This window comes from Equus przewalskii, chromosome 20, assembly GCF_037783145.1.
Source record: "Equus przewalskii isolate Varuska chromosome 20, EquPr2, whole genome shotgun sequence".
NCBI lineage: Eukaryota > Metazoa > Chordata > Mammalia > Perissodactyla > Equidae > Equus > Equus przewalskii.
In genome coordinates, this window is record NC_091850.1 from 2,753,975 (window position 1) to 2,779,801 (window position 25,827).

Genomic DNA, 25,827 nt, shown 5'->3' on the forward strand with positions numbered 1-25,827 from the left:
CCTTTACGAGGCCTTGGGCTCTGTCCCCTGAGTACCAGAAGTCGAGCCCCAGGCCTCTGCGCAGGACTGGGCAAGCTCCCTCCCACCCACTGCCGGAAGAGCCTCAGGCCCCGGCTTGGGGCAGCTGCTGCTGCCCTCTGTGTGTTGACTTCCCTTCCTCTCCCGAGTCCCGGGGTGTGATTCTCCAGCCTCCTGTGTCCCCACATCGTCGTCCTCCCTTCCCTGGGCCTTGCTGGCTGGGGAAGTTCTTCCTGGTGTCTCACCTAAATCCTCGCCCCACTCCCTGCTGCTTCTGGCGTCCGTGGCCACCCGTATCCGAGTCTGTCAGTGTGTCTGTCTTGGGGAGGTGGATTGTGTGGACACGCCCTCACCCAGGTCCCTCTCTGCCCTGTAACCAGGCCCGGGGAGGGCCGATGTCCGGGGCAGCAGCCTGGGGGCTGGGCGAAGGGAGGGGTCTGGAAGGAGTGCTGGGGAGGAGGGCGTGGGACCCTCAGGAGGACTGTGGGGCTGCCCGGCGATAACCACCCCCCACCCAGCCCTGCAGTGGCACCTTTGTCACTTTGAGCCCTCAGCATGATCAGCTGCCTGAGGTCGAGGCCCCCCACACAGCCGGGTGGGCCCAGGGCCCCGCTGTCCTGGTGCTGCCCCAGGGAGCACGATGCAGGCAGAGGGACCAGCGTGGGCTGACCGGGCCCTTCCTGGCTCCCTCCAGGTACCACGACAAGCAGGAAGTGACCAGCAACTTCCTGGGGGCCATGTGGCTCATTTCCATCACCTTCCTCTCCATTGGCTACGGCGACATGGTGCCCCACACCTACTGCGGGAAGGGCGTGTGCCTGCTCACCGGCATCATGGTAAGGGGAGGGCCCTTGCACACTCCCACCAATGGGGATCTCACCCCATCGCGAGCTGCCCGGGGTCGGACTTCGTCCTTGTGTTGGCCACCCCACCAGCGCCCTGCTCCTTCGCTCTGGCGTGGTGTGGAAGCCGCACCCACAGGCATCCTGGGGCTGCCTCCTGGGGTTCCTGCAGCCCCAGATGTGCAGCTCCGGCTGTGCCTGCCAGGCCAGATGCTGTGGTCCACTCTGAATGGAGTGTCCTCTGTTCCCCTCAGTCCACTGAATTCACAGCCCTTGGGTCCAAGGCGAGGGCTCGATGCTTCTAGGCCGCTGGTTCCCTGACTGTACCCAACGCCCCTGTCCTCTGCTTGTTGTGAGCCTGAGTCCGTTCATTTCTGTGAAATGCCTGCAACCATGAGCGCCATGGACACCCAGTCACTGTCCTCTGAGCCGTGCCGTCACACACACTTCCCGCCCTTGCCTGACTGTCAGGGGGTCCTGAGCCCCGTGGCGTGACGCGGTGGGCCCAGGCAGACCCCCAGCTCCCGAAAGACTTCTCGAGTCCGTGCGGGGTGTGAGCAACCTTTGACATCTGGCACCTTCTCTTCAACTGATTCGATCATCAAGTTCCCAGCCCATCCCCACCTTCCAGAACCTTCTTTCTCTCCAAGCTTCTTTCATCTCCACAAATGCTTGTCCGTGTTTTGGATTATGAATGGTCCGATGCGCGGTGGGAACACCTCTCCCCACCCGCAGTTAGTAACACGTCCGTCTGTGGAAAATCAGTGCCCGACAGGCAGAGGAGCCAGCCTACCCCAGCCCAGGGTCCACGCCAGGCCGCTCCCTGGAGGGCAGCCTTTTCTCGGCACAGAGAGAAGCGTTTGTTCTTGAACAGTGAGACGCCGTTCCCACGACTCCACCCCCGCTCAGCCAGGCCCCTCGGCTGCGTGTGGACCGTCCCCGGCGGTCACCATCCCTGGAGGCCTGCGGCTCTGTCCCCACTTCACCTCTCGTCCCCTCCTGTCTGGACGCACGCCGGGGGGCCACGTCCTCCTCTGCCCCCAGCGGGGCCTCCCTTCTGCGGTCCAGGCGGACACGGCCCCTCTCTTAGATGAGCGCATCGCTCATGCTTGCTTACATTAGTTTGCGAGGGTGGAAGGGAAGAAGCTAAGGATCAGCCAAACCCAGCAGCCCCCGCCCCGGCAAGGGGGCTTCACAGACGGACAAGGAGAGCTCGCAGACCGGACGAGCTCAGACCCGGAGAGCCCACACAGACCTGGAAAAGCCATGTTCCCTCCTCTGGGACTCGGCTCTTTCCAGAAAATTCTTCCGTGTCGAGCCGCTCCTTGCCCGCGCCCCCTGCACTCACATGCGTGGTCACGCTTGGGTCCGTTTCTAGCTTTTTTGTTAGCGCTCTCCTCCTCCATCCTTGCCCAAATGTGCTCCCTCCTGGTCACTAGGCCACCGACTCACCCCCTTCCAGCATCTCACCAACCACGAGTTGCCTGTTCTTGAACTTGAGGGCGTCCCGGGAGGGCCTCCCAGCTCTGCATCTTTTTCTCAACATGGCATCCATGCTGCTGTGTGAAGCCGTTAGCTTTTCCTTTTCCTTGCTGTGTAGTATTCCACGGGCAGGGTTCCAGTACGTTTCTTTGCCCCGATTGACAGTGCTTATCCTGAGAACAGGCTCCCAGGTCTCCCCAAGACCCTTGCCCTGGCCAGGAATCTGTGACACACTTCCTTTGGGGAGCAATTTTGTGCCCACCCAACCCAGGCTCAGCATGTTGGCGTCCAGCCCCACAGGACCGTCCGATGGTTGCCCTGGCCCTTGCCCAGCCTTCTCCATGAGTGTTTCCTCCCATCCCTAAGAAGACGGAAGTCCTGCCCAGGCCCCACCCCAGGGGCCCAGCCTGGGCCTCCTTCCATGCTGCGTGCAGCCACCATGGGAGGGGGAGCAGCCAGCCGGCAAGGGGTCGGGGAGCCCCCATCGCAGGCAGGGAACCACCCTCTGGCACCCCCTGCCTGCCCCTGCCGCCTGCCTCCCGCCGCTCCTGGGGCTGAGGACTGGTCTGGGGTCCTGGGCTTCCTGGCCTCCTCCTTGTGCAGTACTGCCAGCCCGCTCCCTCCTCCTGTGCCTCGTCTCACTGCTCCCCACCCCACCCTCAGCCCTCCACTCATCCTCGCTGCTGCCCTCTCTGTCTCCCAGCGGCTCCCTGGGGGACACACACGTGCTCCCTGACCTCCTCCACTGGCCGGGGTCCGCTGCAGTTAGGGCATCCTGGGGAGGGCGCTTGTGTCCAGCAGGGAGCCCACTGTCGGGAGGCGTCCCTCCCTCCGCTCCCAGCCTCCTGGGAACTTCCCTTTGCCTCTTCTCTCCTGCAAATGCCCCTGTGGGCCACCGCCTGACCCTTCTCTCCCTACTCTTCTGACGCTGCCAGCTGACCCCATGTGTCAGCCGGGCCTCTGTCTCCAGCACCCCAAACCCGCCCGCCTCCGTGGTCGTGAGCCCTGCATGTGCCTGCAGCTCCCGCCCATGTCCTGTACCTTTCTTATCTCCGAGCCTCGGCTTCCCCGTCTGCCCAGTGGAGAGAAGAGTCATCCTCCCTCCCGGGGCTGTGGGGTTGAACAAGCTAATCTGTGGACGTGCTCGCTGGGCTCAGGAGCCAGTGGACTTGAAGGGATGATGTCTGCTGACACTGTAGACTTTGGGGGCAGAGGTGGGAGTGGAGTCAGGGCAGGCTTCCTGGAGGAGGGAGGGTGTCCTGCCCGTAGCCTGGGACCCCTGTGAGGTGAGATGCTGATGTGCCCCCTCATGCAGGGGGCCGGCTGCACGGCACTCGTGGTGGCCGTGGTGGCCCGGAAGCTGGAGCTCACCAAGGCGGAGAAGCACGTGCACAATTTCATGATGGACACTCAGCTCACCAAGCGGGTAAGGACGCCAGTCCCAGCACGGCTACCTGCCCTCCTGGTCAGACCCTCCCCGCCTTGCCTCTGCACATGCTGGGCATGCCCACGTGCCTGCAGGTCACTGACCGCCCTGTGCGTGCCAACACTGCTGGGCTCTGCCGCCCACACAAACGCCCATGAGCTGTGCAGAGAGACGTGGCAACAGCCAGAGGCATCCACCTCTGCCCAGTCACAGCCCTGCTGCGGGCCACACAGCGAGAGGCCAGGGTTCTGCAGCCAGGCAGCCAGGTGCAACTTACAAGCTGTCTGACCTCGGCAGGTTGACCTCTCTGTACCTCAGTTTCCCCATATATAAAATGAGGAAGATACTTGCATATGTAGGTCCACTGAGTTAACATTTGCAAAGTATGCACAAGGGGCCTGGCTAATAGTGAGTGATGTAAGTGTGTTAGGCACACATCCATGCACGTGCATGCACACACGCACAGCACAGAGGCAGACGTGCAAACATGGCCTGCCCTACAGTCTTGGGACCCCAGATGGGTGTTTCTGGAGCCTTCCATAGTTTTGCACCTACCCTGAGGAACTGTTCTTTCCCTGGCCCCAGGTAAAAAACGCCGCTGCTAACGTTCTCAGGGAGACGTGGCTTATCTACAAACACACCAGGTTGGTGAAGAAGCCAGACCACGCCCGGGTTCGGAAACACCAGCGTAAGTTCCTCCAAGCCATCCATCAGTAAGTCCAGCACCTTTCCCACTCACGTTTCCGTGTCCACCTGGCTCGGAGGCAGCCGTGGCCCCCAGGAGAAGGCCGCAGGCCGGGCCAGGCATCTCACTGTGGCCTTGTCACTGCCGCTCGCATGCTGGCTGGTCCGTTGGTTGGGACCTACAGCTTCTCTGCAGGCTGGGATGGTGGGATGGTCAGAGGGAGGCAGGTGAAGGGCCTGGCGCTCATTCAGGACAATCAGTTCTGATAAGTCATGCAAACTACCTAATGTGAGTCCAGGAAGCATATTTTATTCTTTGGAATAGCCAAAATGACTTTACCCTTTGGACTTTGAAGTAGTTTCCCCTTTTTGCTTTGGCTGCCAGGAAACTCAGAATTAAATCTGTGGCCTGATCTGTGTGATCATGTGGGGTAATTAGAAATTACTTAACTTCCTCTGTTGTCCCTTCATCCTGAGAATTATCAATCAAGTGGTTCTCATCCTTGGTTCCTCATTAGATTCCCCTGGGGGGCTTTTAAAATCCCACAGGCTGCACCCAACAGCAGTTACGGTAGAGTCTGAGATGCAGCCTAAGCTCACGTTTAAGTTCCTCAGATGAGTCCGATGGGCAGCCAGAGCTGGCAAACTTTTTCTGTAAACGGCCAGATATTAAATATTTCAGGTTCTGTGGGCCGGAAGGTCTCTGTCACAACCACTCAACTCTGCTCTTGTGGCAAGAAGACAGAGAAGATAAATGGGTGTGGCCAGGCTCCAAAAACACTTTATTCTCCAAAACAGGCGGCTGTCCAGAGTTTTCCTGTAGATGATAATCTGCCAGCTGCTGTCCACTGGAAATGTCACGTGAGCCACATGGATAATTTTAAGTTTTCTAGTAGCCACATTTAAAAAAGAGTGAAAAGAAACAAGTGAAATAAATCTTAATATATTTATTTAACATAATATATCCCCCAAATTATAATTTTAATATGTGAGTAATATAAAAGTCATCAATGAGATGTTTTAGAAAAATTTTGGTATTAAATCTTCAAAGTCCTGTATATATTTTACACTTACAACCTGTTTTTATTCAGACCAGCCACATGTGAAGTGTTCAGTGGCCACATATAGGACGTCTGGGACAGCACCCAGTCTAGGACTTAAATAGCTCCAAATTCTGTGGGGTGAGGCCCTCAAATATAAATTACAGTTGAGTCATGTGGTGCTTGACTTAAAATAGTAAAAACTTGTTTTTAGGCACTTTTCAGAGTGAGCCCATAGGTTCCCATGTCACATCTTGGGCAACCCACCCACAACTGACCCGTCCTGGGCGAGTCCCTGCCCCAAGCACCCGGGCCAGACTCGGGCTGACGCGCCAGAGAGCGAGGCACGTGGCGTTAGGTCTGAGCCAGCAGGAAGGCAGTGAGGCAGCCATGGGGAACAGAGAGGAGAGGCGGCGCGAGACCCCCAGTGTGAGCGTGGAGGGGGGCAGCTGGCTGGCAGGAGGGCCCAGGTGTGTCTGGGGCGCCCAGGTTCCTTGGGCACCAGAGGGTGAGTGAGTGTGACCATGGAGAGGCCAGGCCGTGGGAGAGGAAGCTCAACCAGCAGAACTTTAGTTTTTTCATCTTGTTTAATTATTTTTGTGTCTTTTAAAAAAAAACAGTTTTATTGACATACAGTCAATCAATAGGTGCAGTCAGCTGCACGTATTTAAAGTGTGCAGATCAATCAGCGTTGGCATCTGTACATACTCATGAAACCATCACCACAGTCAAGATAACGAACAGAGTCATCACCTCAAGCTTCCTTGTGCCCCTTACATCCTTGTCTTTTAGTTAAAGTTTAGTCCATTTACATTTATTGTGTTTGTACAGACAACATCCTTTTGTTTGTACAAGGTACAAACACAACAGTTTATCGTGTTAACTGTTAGAATTGGGTTGATTTCTAGTGCTAACAGTCCCTACTTCACAGGACTGTGGGGAGGTCCAAATGGGATGAGTGCAGAAGAGCCTGGCATAGCCTCTGGCGCAGAGCAAGTGCCCCCACCCTGCTCCCCACCTCTGCCTCACCGTCACCTACAAAGCAGGGAGAGAGGCTGGTGCCCCACTGACTCGATGCCACTGTGCCCAGCTATTAGTCCTACCTCCTCACAAGACCCCAAGGCCCTTGAGGACAGGGACCCCTCCTTGTTGACCCTTCCACAGTTGTTAACTGACCACCCGGTCCCCATTTGGTCTCTGCCATCTAATTATGGGGCCTGGGCAAGTGACTGTGCTAGTCTGAGCTTCATTTTCTCCTCTGTACAGTGGGGACAACGGTAACGCCTCTTCTCTAAGAGTAGGAGGTGGATCAAACATGACTGAGTGGCCAGATGACTCACTTGTGCCAGCCTGTCACACAGTATTTTCTAAAAACGGGAACTGCCGTCATTGTTGTCATTACCACTCTCAGCATATTCAGTCATTCCACAAGCATTTCTTGTATGAGCTTGTGTGCCAGGCATAGGGGACTAAGGCATGGTCCTGTCTTGGACCTTGCTCCAAGGGATGTTCCAGAAGGTTCTTTTGTGGAAGTGGGAGGGTGGGAACTGAAGGAGGGCCAGGTCTGGGGAGAATGTACCTGCTCTGTGCGTTGCTCATCCCCTTGATCTGGAGCAAGACCATCTCACCCTTAGGTCCTCTGGCATCACCACCCCAAAAAAGTGATCCTAGTGGAATCAGGAAAGTTTGAACTAGGGCCTAAAGGGTGGATAGGATTTGCGTAGGAAACCAAGGGGTGGGCACATGTACTAAGGAGTGTGCAGAGCCTGGGCAAAGGTGGGGAGGTGGGAATGGGCATCGTGCCAGGGAGACTGCAGGGATGTGGGAGCCATGGCATGTTCTTGAGCTGGAGAGAGTCCCCGTGATGGGAATGTTGTGTGAGCAGCCAGTGAAAAGGAAGAACTGGTGTGGGAGAGGACAGCTGGAGGAGCACGGCAGGGGCCGGGGGAGGGTACGCATTTCCTAGGGTTGCTCTAACGAAGTCCTGCAGCTGGGTGCTTTCAAACAGCGGCATTTATCGTCTCGCGGTCTGGCAGCCAGAAGTCCAGAGCCGCAGTGCCGGCCAGGCCCTCTCCCTCTGAAGGGCTGGCGGAGGGTCTGTACGGCCTCTCCCAGCTCCTGGAGCCCAGGCGCTCCTTGGCCCGTGGCCGCGGGCTTCAGCTCCCCATCTTCATGGAGAGCTCTCTGGGTCTCCGCCTCGGCCTCCCTCGGTGGCGTCTGTGTCCAAGCTCCCGCCTTTGTCCAGGGACGCCGGCTATCCTGGACCAGAGCTCCCTGCTGCCCTCGTCTCAACCTGGGCACATCTGCAAACACCCTGCTTCCCAATAAGGCCACGTCCTGAGGTCCTGGGGGTTAGGACTCCAACAGCTCTTTTTGGGGAGCACCACTCACAGGGAGGTTCCAGGGAAGCCAAGAGTGACTCCTCCAGTTAAAGGGGCGTCAGGCCCATGGGGGCCTCCGCTTCCTCCCGAGGCACCCCACACCTCCAGGCTGGTGGTGTCCGCATCCCTCGCCTTTCCCCCAGAGCGCGGCTGGGTCCTCTCAGGGCCCGGAGCAGCTGGCCTGCGTGGACCCCGAGCGGCCGCCCGAGCATCCCTCCATGTGGGCACACAGGCTCAGGGTTTGGACAAGCAGGCAGGAGAGTCCTGCTAGAAACAGTCTCCCCGGGCTGGTGTAGCCACAGGACGGATGGAGAGGAGGCTGCAGACACACTGTCCAACCCCCCCCGCCCTCTGTGGGCAGCTGTCGGGGGCCTGAGGTCTCGGCTGAGCAGCTGGTGCGGTTCAAATTCTGCTGCGGTGTTAGCAGGCAGTGGCTTTGCTCCTCAGCCTGCGTTTTCCCCTCGGGAAATGGCGTGGGCAGAGTTTTCCAGACTAAGTGCCAGCTCTGGGGCCAGGTGCGGCACTGGCTTGCTGACAGCAGAACCACAGGACCGCAGGGCCGAGGGCAGCCGCATGTGCCGGGTGGGCGCTGGGGCGGGGGGGTGGGCAGAGGGTGGACACTCCCCTGAGGGTCTGGCACCAATCCCCTGAAGGCAGCAGCCCCTCGGCTGTCTGGGGTCCCTGCCTGGCCCAGGGGTGGGGTATTGGGAGGGGGCGGGGCTGGGCACGCGCCGCTTGGCTGTGCTGAGATGACAGGTGCCTTGTGGTTTCTCTCTGCTCCGCTGGGTCCTGCCAGAGCTCAGAAGTAAGTGTCTCCCTGGGGCTTAGGGTGCATGGTGGTCCTGGGCGGGCAGCACACACGGGAAGCTCCAGGAGCGCCGCCCCAGCCCCAGGAGGCGGCCAGGGCTGGTGTCTGGGCCTGGAGTTTCAAGTCCTGGGACATCCTGAGTTGTGTCCTGTGGACACGGCCAGCCCATGGGCGCTGTGGGCAGTGGTTGAGCCAGCCCCCACGCCTCGCTGCCCCTGTGCACCTGCCGGGAGGGAATGGACTGTGGGGAGCCCGACCCAACTCCCGCCTCATCCCCAACTGCATGTCCCACAGAGCGACCCCGGTGGGTGGGTGCATGAAGGACCCCCGCCCCGCTGCGGCCTCCACCCAACCCCGCTCTCCCCGCCCCGTCCCCCAGGCTCCGGAGTGTGAAGATCGAACAGGGGAAGCTCAACACCCAGGCCAACACGCTCGCTGACCTGGCCAAGGTGAGCGGGGCGCTGCGGGGCGGGGCCCTGCCAGGGAGGGCTGGCCTGGTGCCCGCTGGGCAGGCGGGTGACAGGCGAGGGATGCAAGGCTGAGCCACGAAGGGACACCTGCGAGGGCCCGCTGGGGGCAGAGGCTCTGATTGCGAGAGATGCTGGGAATCCACATCTGTGTGTAAAATCTACTCTAACGGCGGTATTTCATTTTTTAAAAATTAGCATCTAATAAAATAGCTTTAATAAGAATATATAATTAGGGGGCTAAATTAGTGAAGTGGTACTTTCGTATTTAGGCTTATCATGACACACAAGCTCTAAAAGTTGAGAAAAACAAAATTCTGCTATGGATATAAATTCCAGTTAGAACATCAGTGGAACTTGCTTGCTTGGCGGGTAGACGTCTTGTAGGATGTTACGGTGGAGCTTGGTGTTCTAGAAGCTCAGTCTGTGTTCTAAGTGGGTCTAGTTGTTCTGAGCTCAGGTCCTGCCCTCTTTCTGCTTTGTGTTCATCCAGTAGAAGATGTGTCAGCTGGCCCAGCTTGAGGTGGACAAGCTCTCAGGACATCGGCCGCTCTCCTGAGCCCTCCGGCTGTGCGCCCTGCCCCGGGCCCCATCCCCTGGAGGCTCCTTACTGACTGTTCTCTCTGGAGAATAAGTCCTACTCTGCTTCACTGTGTGTGTCCAGGGCATTTTGGACCCACCCTCTTCATCACTATCTAGAGAATACAATCTAATTTGGTATTAACCTATGTGAATGGAATTCGGAAGGGCATATTGCAGAAGAAAAACATATTCTAGAACCCTGAAGAAACCTGGAGAGAGCACAATTGTGAGAGCAGACAGGACTCCTGGCCGCCGAGCTCGGCGTTGCAGGGGCAGCCGGGAGCACAGCCGAAGCGTCTCTGGGAGCGCGCCGCCTTCTACCCTCCGTCATCCGTGTCACAGTCCCCTCTTAGCAGAATTTTTTGAAATTTTAGAAGTTATTTAATCCTTGCAATCACGGTGGTACACTCCTCTGAAAATGCGCTTAATGGAGGCTTCTTTGAAGTAAGTCTTTAATGGCGTTGGATTATATGGGTTTCTAATTTTTAAAATTTAACAAGGTTGGGGCCAGCCCTGGTGGCGTTAGTGGTTAAGTTCGCACACTCTGCTTCGGTGGCCTGGGGTTCTCGGGTTTGGATCCCACTCACCGACCTACGCACTACTCATCAAGCCATGCTGTGGCAGGTGTCCCACATATAAAGTAGAGGAGGATGGGCACAGATGCTAGCTCAGGGCCAGTCTTCCTCAGCAAAAAAAAAAAAAAATATATATATATATATATATATATATAAAACAAGGTTAAAACATTTTCCAATATTAAATTTGAAGGCTTTCCAAGTTTAATGCTTCCAAGTTTGCTGATTTAATTCCTCTCTGACAAAAATTAAATATTCTAATAAATATAAAATGAAATATTCTAATCAAAAGTGTTTTTAAACCTCAGAGAAGGCCAAAAAGAACCATCTGAGGGCTGGATTCCTCTAGATGTGGCCCTGGGGACTGTGGCGCCATAGGCAGGTGGGACGAGGGTCAGGGGCCCTAGGGGGTCCCCAGGTCCCCTGGGGTGGGGGTAGGCCTGCCAGTAACGCGGGGGCGGGGGCCCACGGCAGAGGAGAAGGCGCGGAGGCTGGAAGGCACTGCACGGAGGCGCTGTGAGAGGCGCCGCCTCCCGTCTCGCTGCGGTGGAGCGAGGGTTGCGGGTCTTCCCTCCCGCGGCGCGGCGCTGCCCGCTGCGTCCTCCGTCCACCCGGCGCCGAGGCCGTGTGCCCCCCGCCCCCCGCCGCGGCTGGGGTTAGAGACGCGGGACGGCGTTCTGGCGCCACCTGGTGGCGAGAGGCGTGGGCGCCCAGGGCTGTCCGTGCGCGGCCTCCCCCTCGCCCCCGGGGCGCGTCTGGCCTGTGGCGGAACCGCCCCCTGCTCTCCGGGTGGAGGGCACATCCCGCTGCCTGCGGTAGCAGTCACTGTTGTGGCTGTCGTGTGCCCCCGTCTGACTGGGTCGGATCCTCGGGGTGGTCACCTCCCCACGGATCCCTGTTCCCTTCCCAGTCTAAGGTGGGGTGCAGGGCGCGGTCACCCCTGAGCCGCCTCCTGCTCAGCCACGTCCCCAGCCTGGAGCAGCACGGCCAGAGCCTCCTCAGGACCCGGGCCGGCGTTCCGGGCGAAGGCAGCGCCTAAGACCACCGTTTGGCTTCCTGTACCGTGTGGCCAGTCCATGCCCTTGGGGCCGCTCTGGCCTGGTCCACCCGCCCCAGGACCTCCCTCAGCACACCCCCAGCCTGCTGGGGAGACCTTCTCTCCCTCGCCTATTTTCCCGCCATTCTCTGGGGCCTCCAGGAGACCTGCAGGGCCGGGGTGTCCTCACAGTCGCCCCTCACTTGGGTCCCCTTGGTGGCTGCCCCCAACAGGGGCTGGCCCACCGTCCCTCTGTCTGTCCCTCCCGCTCTCTCACTCTCCTCTCTCCCAACCTCTCTGTCTCCGGCAGACCCAGAATGTCATGTGCGACCTCATGTCCGAGCTGCATGCCCAGCACGAGGAGCTCGAGGCCCGCCTGGCTGCCCTCGAGAGCCGCCTGGACGCCCTGGGCACCTCCCTGCAGGCCCTGCCCGGCCTCATCGCCCAAGCCATACGCCCGCCTCCACCACCCCTGCCTCCCCGGCCCGGGCCCGGCACCCCCGACCACGTGGCCCAGAGCCCCCCACGCAGGGAGCCACCCATGGCCCCTTCGGACTGCGGGTGACGGTCCTGCCTGCCACCAGACCCTTCAGTCTTGGCCATCGTGTGGCCACCCCCTCAAGGAAGCCCTATACAGTGGCATCTCTTGGAGTTCAAGGAACCGAAGCGGAGTTGGGCTGAGCATCCTGGGGCCCGCCCCACCCCACCGTCGAGGCAGAGGGCAGGGGCCAGCTGCCACCCGCTTCCTCTGACTGCAGCTGGGGACCCTGGAGCGCCCTCTGGGCCCCAGGCCCCCGAATCTCTCCAGGCCCCCCGTAGGCATGGAGCAGCCGGGAGAGGGCTCCTTGCCGGTTCTGAATAAAGCAGGCCCCCCGGTTGCTGCCTGTCGTGCGTGGCGGGAGGACACTCGTGGTCACCACATGCAGGTGGACACCCTGCCCGAGGTCCCAGAAGGGATGCGGGGGTCAAGGAGAGCCCGTCCCCATCACCCTCCTAGCCTGGCTGTCTCCCTGGCCTGAGCGCAGTCAGGGACGCCTCCCTGAGGACATCGGTGCCAGTGCCACTTGGCACCAGTAGAGGGAGCCTGCGGGGAGCGAGCACGGCCCAGGCGGCAGATGAGCGCCTGTCCTCCCCTTGGACCAGTTGGCTTCGCTGGGGTGCAGTCCAGTGGGGGGGCCACGCGAGTGAGGAGGGTCATTCAGTCTTTTCTGGACATGCATTGAGCACCTGCTGTATACAGGGAATGTAATGTAATTACCTCACTGATGATTCACCAGCACCTGGGCACGGTTGAATGGGGAAACTGAGGCTCAGAGAAGTGAAGCCACCTGCCTGGGGCTACAGAGCGAGGAGGGGTGAGGCAGGAGTCAGACTCGAGGGCCCACAGGACTTGGTGGAGGGCAGCCCATGGGGGCCATGGGCAGGGGAGGGTGTGGTGTGACCCTGCGTCAGAGAGGCCCCTCCCGAGTGGTCTAGAGGGAAGGTCCCCAGCACAAGCAGAATCAGAAAGGTCCCTCCAGGCCTTGGGCTTGGGGTGCCGGGGTCAAGCAGGGGCAGCAGGCACTGGGCAGGTGCTGGACCCTGGGCTCCTGGGGAGGCTAGTCTGGGCCCTCTGACACGGCCACAGCCACGGCCACCTGGCTCAGGGTGATAGGTTGGGCGCAGAGAGAGAAGCGTTTGGGGAGGTGTGGTGGGCTGCCGTCAGACATGGGTTCAAGTCCTGACTGCCACCACTGGGTGCCCCTGGGCAGTAGTTGCTGCTCTGGGGGCCTCAGTTTCTTCATATGTAAGATCTCATGAGAACAGGACACAGTGTCCACCCTCGGGAGCACCCAGTGTGACGGAGGAGGCACAGTAAATACAGCAACCAGAGCAGTAAAGAAATAAATGAGGCCAGAGCATGACCAGGGGACTCTGAGGAGGTGGCATTTGGGCGTGGGATGGGATGGGAGAGGGAATCTGGGGAAGGGCGTTCCTAGCAACCGAACAGCCGGAGCAAAGGCCAAGAGGCAAGACCTGAGCTTCGTGTGTTTGGGGAACAGTCAGGAGGTGGCAGGGAGACAGTGGGGAGGCTGGGGCGGCGCCGGGGCCAAAGGTGCCGGATGGAGAACGAATGAGACCGCAAGACCGAGCCTCGTGGCTCCCTCCGCCCCGCGCCAGCCACATCCGCCCCCGCCCGCCTCTGACTCACCAGCGCCGACCCTACAAAAACAGGGCGGGCCCGGCGCTCGGGGGCGGCAAAGTCAATAGGGCGGGCGCGCGGGCGGGGGCCGGGGCGCGTCACCGGGGCGGGCGCGGAGGACCAGGAAGTTCGCCGAGACGCGCCTGCTGCCGGCCGGCGGCGCCCGCACGAGTTCGCGGAGGCCGGGGAAGCTCGGGGGCGAGGGTGAGACCCGCGAGGTCCCCGCGCCATGCGCCTGGGGGGCGTGCGCAGCTTCGCGCTGGAGCTGGCGCGGGGCCCGGGCGGCGCGTACCGCGGCGGGGAGCGGCTGAGCGGCCGGGTGCTGCTGGAGGCGGCGGCGCCGCTGCGGGTGCGAGCGCTCGAGGTGGCGGCGCGCGGCGGGGCGGCCACGCACTGGCTCGAGGGCCGGAGCGTGGGTGTCAACGCGGTCTCCTGCGACTTCGCGGCCGCCGAGACGTACCTGCGGCGGCGGCAGCTGCTGCTCAGAGGTGAGCCGAGCACCCCCACTCCCAACCAGGATCCCCCGGGACCCTCTCCCAGGTCCGGGCGCCCCTCTCCAGAGCCAGGAGCCTTTCCACTTAGAGGCTGTGAGGTCGGGTGACCCTTCTTAAGAAAGGGGAACCTCCTCCCCAGGGTCTGGGCCCTCCCACCGGAACACTCCCCGCCCCCCTCCCCACAGCCCTCGAAAGCCCTCCTTCCCGGGAACCCCTCCCAAGGTCTGCGCGCCCCCGCTCCAGAGTCGCGATGCCCTCGACCTCGAAGCTATGCGATCGGGAGCCCCTGTCCGGAGTCTGGGGGAATCCCTGGGTGGAGCCGGGGGATCCTCTTCTTTGGACCCCAGGATCCCCGTCTAACCCCAGGCCTGGGGTCCCTGATTCCCAAAGAAGACCCCCGTCTCACGCCCAGCCAGCGCCCCTCCCTCGTTTTAGCCCACGGTGTTGGCAGGAGCCATTCTCCCCGGGGTAAGGGTTCTGTGGGGTCTGAAGGGGTAAGAATACCTCCCGGAGGGGAGGAGACAGGGTGGTCACCTCAGGCTGGGAGTCTTAGGTCTTGGGCGTGTCCCTACTCTGCTCCGAACCTCAGTCCCCCACCCTCAGGCCACAAGGCCCTTCAGGAACAGACCAGGGGCCACAGAAAGAGCAAGTCTCTGCCCCAGCAGCGTGCTGTGTGGCTCAAGAGGATGTCAGCCTCTCTGGGCTGCCCTGGCTGCCCTCTCCGGCTGAGCCGGACCCCACTATACCGGTGTGCAAAGAGGGCAGAGGCAGGAGGCAGCTCAGCCCCCGCCCCCGCCCCCGCCCGCAGCCCCCTCCTTTCCAGCTTTGCGGCCTTGTCCCCACCGCGCCAGGTGCAGGGACTCTTGCCTGCCCGGCTGTGGAAACCGCGGCGGGGCGGCCTTAGGGCGCGGCAGGAAGGGGCCCGGGAGGCACTTCCCGTCCCCTGAGGCTCAAGGGAAATTGGGGCTGGTCTCAGCCTGCGGTCCCCTGGTCCTACTCACTGGCGGCTTCCTTAAGACACTTGCGGGAGAAGCTTGCAGAGCTGCTGTGTGACCTCTGGCACATGGCCTCCCTACCTCTGGGGACCCATCCGTGAAATGGACTGAAGGAGACGCTGGCCCCCCAGGGTCACCTCATCCCCCACCTCCTCCTGGGCTTATGGCCTCCTGTCCTCCCTCTAGGGTCTACTTGACCCTGGGAGAAGGGCCCAGCCCCTCATTTCAGCCCCAGCGCCACCGCCTCCAGGCAGCCCCCCAGGCTGATCAGTTAGTTGACAGCCTCTGCCCCTCCCTTCGGTCCTGCTCTGACTCCCATCACGGGCTGCGGGTAATTGTGTCAGGTTATGAGCGTCCTCCACTCGGGGTGCCAAGGCCTGAGCGGGTTCCCAGCTCGCCTGAGCCAGACTCAAAAGGGACCGCCAGGGAAGAGGGTGGGTTGGAGCAGCAGTACATCCTGCTGCCACCAGAGGGCGCCAGCGCCCCTCAGACTGCGAGGAGGCAACTCCCGCCCTAGAAACCCTCCGTGCGGTTCTTCTCTGGGGAAACTGAGGCCCGGAGAGGGATCATATCGCCCCCTCGCACCGCAGCCCTGGCCCCGGGGGTGCCTGGAGCGTCCCATGCACTCGGCTCTGTCTGTGAGGGGACTGGGGCTGGGGGTGCCCGAAGCGGGCACAAGGGCCACGCCCAGGCGGCAAGTAAGTTAGCGAGGGAGCTGACAGCCGGGAAAGGAGCGCCGGGTGGTAGGAACAGCTTGGGCAAGAGCGCCGGGGCGCGGCCTGGTGGCGGCGTGTCGGGAGCGGGGTGAAGACCCCGGGCGAGGCTCTGGGTGGGTCGAGTTGGGGCTACATGGTGATCCACGCACAGCCCTCTGAGGTCGGCAGTGATTTCCTCCCGGCTCTACAGACGTGGAGACTCAGGCTCCAGGAGATAGTCATTAGCCTGGGGTCACCCAGCTGAGCGGGGTTCGCATCAGAGGAGGGGGCAGCAGGCGCCCGAGTGGAGGGAGGACCCCCACCTCTTCCTCCCCCATTGCACAGAGGGGGACACTGAGGCCCGGGGGAGTCCTAGGCTCTCAGGACCGCGGTGGGGGCCAGGCCGTTCCCCTGCAGCTCGGGTGAGCACGCCTCGCACGAGTCACGTCTGCAAGTGGTGGCCGGTTGGTGATTAAGCCGAGGGGCAGAAAGCTCTTGCGGGGCGACTTCAGGCCCTGGCCCGCCGCCGGGCCCCAGTTGCCCTTCTTTATCCCGGGGTCCGCGGGAGACCGGCTCTGGCCTGGGGAGGTTCGGTTTCACCCCAGGGTCCACGAGGGCAGAGGGCAGCCAACCCCGAGCCCGCAAGTTTGTTATTTTGCTCCACGCCTGGGCGGAGCCACGCCCCTCGCCGCACCATTGGTGTATTCCTCCCCGGGGGCGGGGCCGGACTCTCGCCCCGCCCCTCCCCGCCCTGCCGTATAAAGGCGGCGCCGGCACAGGCCGCGAGGAGTCTCTGCCCGGGTCAGCGAGCGCGCCTGCGCGAGCCGGGTGGGTTCGCGTCCCGAGGCTGCCGTGTCCGCCACTCGCGCCGCCGAGTCGCGGGTTCGAGACCAGGGTCCGCGCGTCGTAGGTTCGCCTCCGGGCGTGATGCTGTTCGACAAGGTGAAGGCGTTTGTGGTGCAGCTGGACGGCGCGAGCGCGGGCACCGAGCCGGTGTTCAGCGGCGGCCAGTCCGTGGCCGGCCGGGTGCTGCTGGAGCTGGCGGGCCCGGCGCGCGTGGGCGCCCTGAAGCTGCGCGCGCGGGGCCGCGCCCACGTGCACTGGACCGAGTCGCGCAGCGCAGGCTCGAGCACCGCGTACACGCAGAGCTACAGCGAGCGCGTGGAGGTCTTGAGCCACCGTGCCACGCTACTCGCGCCAGGTACGGGCCGAGGACCCCCGCGAGGCGCACGTGCTGCGCGTTCCGGGGACCCCGCGCAGCCACTGAGCCGCCTCCTCTTGCTCCTACCTGCAGACACTGGAGAGACCACGACGCTGCCTCCTGGGCGCCACGAGTTCCCATTCAGCTTCCAGCTGCCCCCGTAAGTCCTTAGGGTGCAGGATTGTGGGCAGTCCCTAAGGCTACTGTCTCTCTGGACAGTGTCACTGTGTGTCTCTGTGTGTCTCTGTATCTCGCCCCCTGAAGCTTCTTGCCTCCGCTCGCAGGACCCTGGTGACGTCGTTTGAGGGCAAACATGGCAGTGTCCGGTACTGCATTAAGGCCACCTTGCACCGGCCCTGGGTCCCTGCCCGCCGCGCCCGGAAGGTCTTTACTGTTATCGAGCCTGTGGACATCAACACGCCTGCCCTGCTGGTGAGCGCTGCCCTCCACCTAGAGGTAGCATGGGAGCATTGCAAGCAGGGGCTTGGCTGTTGGGTGACGCCCACCAGCTCCTCAACCCCTTCACACAGTGGGGGCCACAGCTGGGCCCTGGCAGGGAGAGAGCCAGGCGTGGGAATGCCTGTGGGGTCTAGTGGAGCTGAGTGCAAATCCCAGCTGCACCGATTTGCTGTCTGGCTCTGGGCAAGTGTCTCTCTTTCTGAGCCTTAGACATCTTGTCTGTGAAATAGGGCACAGGCAGGACTTGCGATCGTAATGGCTTATTGAGCACTGATGACACACTAAGCACTTGGTTGCTAATTTATAGTTTAACAAGATGGGGAGTATTCCTGGGTCCAGTTTAAAGATAGTTTCTAGGTCGTTAAAAAGAAACCAAGAAACTAGGCGCTGCCCGCAGTCCTCACTCAGCTGGGGGTGGTTGGGAAGCTCACAGGGCCTGTGGTTTGCACAGAGTGACCCGTCCGTGTCCCTGTCCTCTACCCCGCCAGGCCCCTCAGGCAGGCGCTCGGGAGAAGGTGGCCCGATCCTGGTACAGTAACCGCGGCCTCGTCTCCCTCTCGGCCAAGATCGACAGAAAGGGCTACACCCCAGGTAGCAGGCGGGACGGGCTGGACGGGGACGGGCCGGTGTCGGGGCTGCAGGCGGGGAAACTGAGGCCCTGCGGCCCCACCCTGCAGGCGAGGTGATCCCCGTCTTCGCCGAGATCGACAACGGCTCCACACGCGCGGTGCTGCCGCGGGCGGCCGTGGTGCAGACGCAGACGTTCATGGCGCGCGGCGCCCGCAAGCAGAAACGCGCCGTGGTGGCCAGTTTCTCGGGCGAGCCCGTGGGCCCCGGGCGGCGGGCGCTGTGGCAGGGCCGGGCCTTGCGCATCCCCCCGGTGGGGCCTTCCATCCTGCACTGCCGCGTGCTGCACGTGGACTACAGCCTCAAGGTAGGGGTGCTGGAGGCGGCCGCGCCGCGCGCTCCCGGCACCGGAAGGGCGCCCTCCCTGATGGCTCGCTCCCCCAGGTCTGCGTGGACATCCCGGGCACGTCCAAGCTGCTCCTGGAGCTGCCGCTGGTCATCGGCACCATCCCCCTGCACCCCTTCGGCAGCCGCTCGTCCAGCGTGGGCAGCCACGCCAGCTTCCTGCTGGACTGGGGGCTGGGGGCCCTGCCCGAGCAGCCCGAGGGTGAGCGCCCGTCCAGCCGTGGGGGCGGGTGGGCAGAGCGCGGTGCCAGCCACTCTCCCCGAGCCCCTGCAAGTGCACGTGGGAAGTCCCACTGGCGGCCACCGCTGCTCCCAGAACCCCGCCGGAGGGCGCGCGGCCCCACAAGCAGCCCCAGGACGGGCACAAGCCAGCTCCCGGCCATTGTCCCCAATTCCGGGATCCCTTTCTCTTCTCCCAGCCTCACCCCCCCCCCCCCCACCGTCTCACTTCCAGCGCCCCCCGAGTACTCAGAGGTGGTGGCAGACGAGGTGGCCGCCGGGGGCCGGAGCCCTCTGCCCCTGCCGCAGGCCCCTGACGTGAGCCTGGAAGGCCCCTTCCTCGCCTATGTCCGGGAGTTCCGATACCGCCCGCCCCCGCTGTACTCCGAGGTGAGCTGGGGGTCCGAGGAGTCCCCGTGCTCTCCCGCATCTGGGGGCCGGGACCGGCTGGGAGACACGGAGGAGTTTTAAACGGTAACAGAATTCCAGGGCCCGCCCCCGCCCTGCACCCCAGTCTGCTCTAAGCGTCTGCCCCGGCGGGGAGGGTGTTTCCGATCCTCCGGGAGCCCTGAGAGCTGATGGGACTGTGCTCCCCAGGAGGACCCAAACCCGCCACCCCGGGCCACGCGGCCGCGCTGCATGACCTGCTGAGCAGCAAGTGGATCCATCAGGGATGAGGCTGACACGTGCTTCTAGCCACCGTGGATGTGGGAGTGGCTAGAAAAAGAGCAGACCGGCCTGACTGCATTGAAGTTGGGGAAACCGAGTCTCAAAACCGGTCAGGGCTGTTCCAGCATCACACCGGACAGAGGAAAAGCCAGTCTGGAATGTGACTTATCTGGACTGGTCCTTGTAAGGCATCAAATGCCCCATGCAGGATCTGAGCAAGAGACTGTTCCACCTGTTTCTACCAGTCTGTGAACAGGGCTGGGGTCCCCCAGGAGCCTCCAGTCTGGGAGAGATACAGCCAACATAAATACTCTCAGTCTCATTGGACCAGAGGAAGGTTCCCGGAGCTGGAAGAGTCCAAAGGCATAGAAAAGGCTTACTGGAGGAACGGGCATTTTAGCTGAGGCTTTGGTGTATGAATAAGAGCTCAGCAGGCAGGCAAGCAAAAGGGAGAAGAAGTTGGAGAAGGTCAGAGCTGAATGATGTTTGGAAGCTGGCCCCTTCATTTTAGAGTTGGGGCTCGGCGGGCAAGTGCCTCAGTGGAGGCCATACTGCAAGGTTCGACAGGCGGGAGGGCCCAGGAACGAGGCATTCAGGGAAGCAGGTCAGTGGAACCAGGTGGGGCCTCTGGGCGGCAGCCTTTCAAAGCCAGAGATTCCAGGCCCTGGCTGGGGCGGCCTGGGCCTCCGCCAAGTGCTCCAGGACCTGCAAGCCTCCTAGGTGTTGTCGTGGCCTGAAGACCCAGGTTCAGAGCAGGACATGCACGACAGGGCTGTGTGACTTGCAAAATGAAAATGTGGGGCCCTTGTTCCAGGATTGTTGAGAATTTCTGGACAGTGACAGCAGAGCATGAGACCAGGCCCTGCAGAGGGCAGCCTGCACAGCGGGGGACACAGCAGGGCCCTGCGCTGCCTGAGACCCAGCGTGTCCTGGAGGGACACAGTGGGGGGCAGCAGGACAAGCACCCAGGTGCGGAGTGTCCGCCTGGCCGGGGCCGGCCCTCCAGGACTCAGCGTTTGTGAAGAGCCTGAAATCAGTGTCTTTGTACAGTTACTTTTTAAAAATAAAGACGTGGCAGACAAGAAGGAGCCTGTCTGTCTCCTTCCCCTGCAGCTGCCGGGGGACCGGCGCAGCCTTGACCGCCCTTCTGGGTCAGCATCTCGGGGGTTCAGTTCCAGACCATGGAGGGCTGAGGGGCCCACTCTCCAGAAGGGGAAACTGAGGCCCAGGGACACACAGGGAGGCTGAGCTCGGGTTGGAGCCAGGCCCATGCCAGTCGCCTAGTGCAGTGGCAGAGGCTGGAGTGTGAAGGTGGAGGACAGACAGACCCCACAGAGCCTCAGGAGAGCGGGGTGGGCTGCGCGGGCACCTGCAGGGGGAGCCTGCCTCTGAGTCTGGGCTGCTGCTGTTTTTGCTGAGGTACAATTCATACACCATAAAACTCACCATTCTACAGTATACAATTCGGTAGCATTTGACACATTCACAATGTTGTGCAACCATCACCTCTAGTTCCAGAACATTCCATCACCCCAAAGGAGACCTCCTAGCCCCATTCTGCACCGGCTAATCTGCTGTCTGCGGAGACTGGCCTGTTCTGGACGTTTCATGGAAGGGGGTCGCGCTGTGTGCCCTTCTGTGCCTGGCTTGCCTCGCTCAGTGTGAGGTTCTCCAGCTCAGTCCACGTTGCAGCGCGAATCACTGCTTCACGCTTTTTCCCAGCTGCCTAATATTCCACGTGCGGCCGCACGCACTCTTTGTTCACGTGTTCCCGTGGACGGACAGCTGGGTCACTTCCCGATGCGGCCATGGGGACAAGGGCGGCCGGCACACGGGCCGCGCGTTCGTCTGCAGACTGGGCTCTGAGGCCGCCACATGGGCAAATGCTGTCATCCTTCTGGAGTGGCAGGTGGGGAAAGGGAGTCCAGCAGAGCGAGGAGCTCGTCCCAGACCCCGCAGTCAGGAAACACCCCTCCGCCCCCCGCGCCAGAGTCCCGTGGGCGCCAGGCAGTCACGGTCAGCCGGCAGCCCGGGGGCCGTCAGCGGGGCGAGGGGCAGGGACGGCACGGTGAGAGCTGAGGTCGGGTTTTGCTCTCTCTGTGACTACGGGCAGGTTACTGGCTTCTGAGCCTCAGTTTCCCCATCTGAGACTGGGACGCTCCCCTCCCCGGCCTGAGTTTGGGCCCTGATTTCCAGCCGCTCCTCGCCCTGGGGTCCGCCCAGCACCCGCAACCAGCAGCGTCTGCTCTGGGCAGCTGACCTGGCATCGAGCTCAGAGCCTGCCAGACTTGGAGGTCCCTGGGGCCAGGCGAGGGGAGAGGTCCCACAGCACAGTCACCTAGACCCCAAACCAGCAGCCTCCGGAGGGGGTGAGTTCCCCGTGACTCAGGGTGTGCTAGACGTAAGGTCCTCGTTTCTGGATGCATGTTTCCAATCTGAGAAGAGTCTGAGGTGTTTATCACAACAGCGGATGTGGGCAGAGTTCCCCAGAAGGTTCTCCCAGGCGAGCTTGGGAGGACGAGCCATCCCGTGGCCCCAGGACTCCTGTGTCTGCAACAGCAGGGAACCTGATCCCAAAAAGCAGAATTTCTGGCTCAGATAAACGAGAGCCCAGAATTCAGGGAGCTCCCTGAACACAGGGAGGGGCCCATGGCCGAGAGGAGGGTAGCCAAATATTCTCCTAAAATAAAACCCCACCGCTCCGCCCACGCCCTCCTTCCAGCTCCCCCTCCATCTCCAGCTGCTGCTTAAATACCGCCAGCTCATTCCCACCTCAGGGTATTTGCACAAGTGATTCTCTCTGCTGAAGGCTCTTCCCCACAGCTGGCTCCTCTTTGTCCCCTAGCCTCATCTTTTCAGGGACACCCAACCTCCTGGCTGGAGTCAGCAGCCCCCATCACTCCCTTTCCCATCCCCCTGTCCTATTGTCTTTGTAGCCCTTGTCACCCTCTGAAATTCCCTACTCAGATATTCACTTGTTTGTCTGAGCTGCTGAGGGCGGGGCCGGGTCAGGGCTGTGTCCCTGGTCTCAGCACATAGCAGGCGTGAGGGGGATTGTTGACTGACTCAGTGACTGGAGGGGACTCCCCTGCTACTCGGGTGTGGATGAAGATTCTGACAGGGATGGGAGTGTCACCGCCTGCCACTTATTCCCAGGACCCCCTAGAATCAGCCTGTCACCCGTTGAGAGAGCCAAGCAGCTGGTCTCTGTCTGCCACGACTGACCCTGTCTCTCTCAGTCTCTGACTCTCACCATCTCCCCGTCTCTGTCCCTCCATGCTGCGCGCTCACTATCTCTTGCTGTCTCTGGCTCCCCATCGCTGGCTCCCTGTCCGTTGGTCTCTGTCTCTCATTGTCTCTGGCTCTGGCTCACCTTCTCTGCCTCCCTGTCTCTCACTCACTATCCATCTCTCACTGTCTCTCTTGGTCGCTGTCTCTCTCGGTCTCTGACTCTCTTGCCATCTCTGTCTCCGGCCCAGACCAGGCCAGGCCAGGGGGAACAGGGTGACAGGCAGGGAGTTGTTTGTCACTCCCTCGCGGGCAGGGAGCCCAGCCGGGCTGCTGTTCAGGAATCCTCTGGCCACCCCGCGCCAGCCACCAGGCACAGCAGCCGCCAGCCTCTCCTCCCAGCACATTCTGTCCTAAGCAGGGAGCGCTGAGGGCGGGCGGGAGCGAGTGCATTCCTGCTGGGCTCCAGTTACGGGACAGCCTGTCCTTGTGGCCCTGCTCCCCACCAGTGCTGCCCACTGAAGCCTCCCCTCCCAGCTCTGGGCTTAGATCTTCCTGAATGGGGCCCCTCTGCCAGCTCATCCCCACCTCAGGGCCTTTGCACCTACTGTGCCTTCTGCCTGGACCTCCCTCTCCTCAGATCTCCCAGGACTCCCTCCCCTACAGGCCTCAGATGACACGTCACCTCCTCAGGATGCCCCCTGTCCTGAGGCCTAAGCGCCCCCTCAGCTCCCCTAGCCCTGCCCTCATGCAGTGGCTTCCTGATCTCTGCCCCTCCCCAGAGTGGACAGATTTACTTGTTTGTTGACCGGGTGTCTGTTAGCCCAGGGCCCGCCTGTGGCCCCAGCTCCAGGCACACATAGTGGGCACTCGATGAGTATTTTAGAGTTGATGTCATTTCCTCGAGAAGCTCAGCTCTCAGCGGGGCCAGGCTCACTCAAGCAGCTCCCGTCCCCTCTGCCTGCCTGTGCTACCCCAGCCCTGCCTCCTCCTGGCCCTGTGCCCCTGGTGTTCCCTGCGCCCACAGCAATCGCCAGACCTCCCGCCTCAGCCCAAGGAGCTCCCTCCGCCAGAGGCACCTTCTCCAGAGAGGCTGGGTCCCTCTTGGGCTCCACACGCCGGGCTGCCGTGATGGACACGCACTCACGCACACACTCGTGCACACCGAGACGGGCCGAGACTCAGCTGACAGACCCTTGTGCATGGCATGGAGTAGCTAACGTCTGTCCGCGCGGGTGTGATAGTGGTGCCCGCGCTCACCCCAGCACCGAGGCCGGGCCCCCATGTGTGAGTCCCCCAACTCTGGGGGGAAGCGGTTCCGGCCTCAGTCCTACGGGTGGGACAGGACGCAGGCTCCAAACCCACGCCCTGCCGCACACAGAGCTGTGTGCACGCACCCTGCCCACGCTGTGCCCACCACCCCTGTGTTGTGGTTCAGAAGGTCAAGGACAGCCCGGGACGCAGCGGCACGGGGGGCAGGGGGCACATGGATCACCATGGGGCAGGGGCAGGCCTGGACGGGCCCTCTGTGCTCCACACGCCAGCCCTGCTGAGCCCGATTCACAGGTAGGGAAACTGAGGCACAGAGAACAGGTGACTTGCCCAAGGCACCTCAGCCTGAATGGGGCAGTCAGGGGACCCCTAACTGCTTGATAAAAGGGTCTTAGGGGCATCTACTCTCCCTGACCCCATTTGGTGGGCAGAAGGAGCCAGGACCACTGCCAGGCTCTAGATGTGGACAGATGAGCAGGTCTGGCCAATCAGAGCCTTTTGCCAGCACAGCCACAGGGACCGCAGGGATGGGTTCAGGGATAGGCATGTGACTCCGGCTGGGCCAGTCACCGTGGGAGTTTGGGGGCTTCCTGGAGGTGGTGATAGGGGCCATCTTTGCCACCATGAGGAGGACAGTGGAACAGACAGTCCTGAGGACATGGTGCTGGAGTCCACAGACACCATCAGCCCCAGGGAGTCAGGGTGGAACCAGAGAGAAGGATGGGAGCTGGAGGGTACTGGGAGGGCTTCCAAGAGGAGAGGACATTTAAGTTGGGGCTTTGATGGATGAAGAGAAGTTCAGCAGGGAGCTAGGAAAGAGCATTCCAAGCAGAGGGAACAGCTCTGCAACCACAGCAGGCAAGACAGAGCCAGGTGTGTCCTCAGCCATCCCAGTGGCTCTGGGGCTGGAGCATAGAGGGGGCAGCCACAGGTGTGTGTTTCTTTGCTCCTGTCTGGGTGCTCCCACCACCAGCAGACCCTAAGGTGAGACCGGGTCTGCTTTGTTGGTGGCTGACGCTCCATTAATGTTTGTGATTTCATAGGTGGTCTTTCTTTTGGGGATACCGACAAGTGGGATGGGTGGGGTGGGTGGTGAATGGGGGGATCGGATTCATGGAGCAGGAGAGCCTGAGGCTGTGCGGCAGTGGCCGGAAGCCTGGGAGCCAGGCGGGGTCCAGGCGGAGGGGGCCATGACCCCTGGGAACCACCCGGGGCCGGGCTCCAGGCAAGGGCAGGTTAGAGGGCTCCCACTACCACCCCTTCCTCCGGTGTGACTCTAGGCTAGTGGCAGCACCTCTCTGAGCCTCAGTTTCCTCGTCTGAAGCCTGACCTCACTGTGGGTCAGGGTGGGACGGGGCACAGAGCGGTGCAGGCTTTGTGGGGCTGCGTGGGCAGCTCGGAAGCAGTGGGGGAGGGGCCAGGGCCAGCCGTCCAGAACATTCCGTCAGCAGTTCCGGCCTCTTTGAAAAACAGGAAGCCAGCTCTCAAGGGAGGCCCCAGCGGGGCTTCCTGAGCCTCGCGTGCTGCGTGCCGGGTGTGCGCACGCACGTGTGTGTTGGCAGCGGCCCGCCAGGGCTGGAGGCGCGTGTGCGTGCGCTGGCGCGTCGGCCGTGTCCGTGGAGCGGCCCGGAGACGGCGCGCGGGGGGTCCGTGCGGGGATGCTGGGGCCACAGGAACCCAGGGGGCGGGTGGGGCGTTTGCGCGGCGGGGTCTCGGGACGGGGGCGGCCGTCAGCGGGGGTTCCGGCCTCTGTGCGGGCGCCGGCTGGCACATCAGAGCCTGCGTGGCGCTCAAGCCTCCGGATCCCCCCACGGGCCCAGCTTCGCACCGCGTCTCTGTGGCTCCCGCCCCTTCCTGCTCCCGGCACTGGCTCTGCCGCCCGGGCCATCGCCCTCCTCCCGTCCGTGTCCCCGCGCTCCTCAGCCTCTGGCCCCCAGCCTCCTTGCTGTTCCTGGAGGCTGCCAGACGTTCCTGCCCCTGGGCCTTTGCACTGCTGTGCGGGCCCTTCCCTCTTCTCTCCATCTCTGTCTTCGGGATAATGGCATTGAGGGAGTCAGTCCCCTCCTGCTTCTCCACTGTCGCCCTGCCCCTCCCCCCCGA

The 25,827-nt window shown here is 62.0% G+C and overlaps 2 protein-coding genes across 23 annotated transcripts in view; both read left to right on the plus strand.

Moving 5' to 3' along the window:
• KCNN1 (potassium calcium-activated channel subfamily N member 1) overlaps positions 1 to 12,219 on the plus strand; it is a 31,079-nt gene extending 18,860 nt beyond the window's left edge. For 7 of the 21 annotated variants that reach the window (XM_070587400.1, XM_070587401.1, XM_070587398.1 and 4 more), the window contains 5 exons: positions 713 to 854; positions 3,658 to 3,768; positions 4,354 to 4,481; positions 9,061 to 9,130; positions 11,652 to 12,219. In XM_070587400.1, the coding sequence (XP_070443501.1) occupies positions 713 to 854; positions 3,658 to 3,768; positions 4,354 to 4,481; positions 9,061 to 9,130; positions 11,652 to 11,906 (706 nt within the window). In that variant the 3' untranslated portion in view covers positions 11,907 to 12,219. Of the gene's footprint in view, positions 1 to 712; positions 855 to 3,657; positions 3,769 to 4,353; positions 4,482 to 5,250; positions 5,314 to 9,060; positions 9,131 to 9,641; positions 10,583 to 11,651 lie in introns of those variants that run through there. The other 14 variants (XR_011530536.1, XR_011530535.1, XR_011530537.1 and 11 more) reach the window with 9 other exon arrangements.
• A 1,414-nt stretch (positions 12,220 to 13,633) lies between these two features.
• Positions 13,634 to 20,312, plus strand: ARRDC2 (arrestin domain containing 2). Of its 2 annotated transcripts, XM_070587408.1 has the most exons (9): positions 13,634 to 14,011; positions 16,618 to 16,908; positions 17,002 to 17,068; positions 17,193 to 17,340; positions 17,856 to 17,958; positions 18,045 to 18,301; positions 18,379 to 18,541; positions 18,794 to 18,948; positions 19,156 to 20,312. In XM_070587408.1, exons 1-9 carry the CDS (start codon positions 13,753 to 13,755, stop codon positions 19,207 to 19,209), a joined length of 1,497 nt encoding a protein of 498 aa, XP_070443509.1. In that variant the 5' UTR covers positions 13,634 to 13,752; the 3' UTR covers positions 19,210 to 20,312. The 2 variants fall into 2 exon arrangements, with proteins under 2 accessions (XP_070443509.1, XP_070443510.1); XM_070587409.1 differs by lacking the exon at positions 16,618 to 16,908 and having other exon boundaries at positions 13,637 to 14,011.
• The last annotated feature ends 5,515 nt before the right edge of the window (positions 20,313 to 25,827 follow it).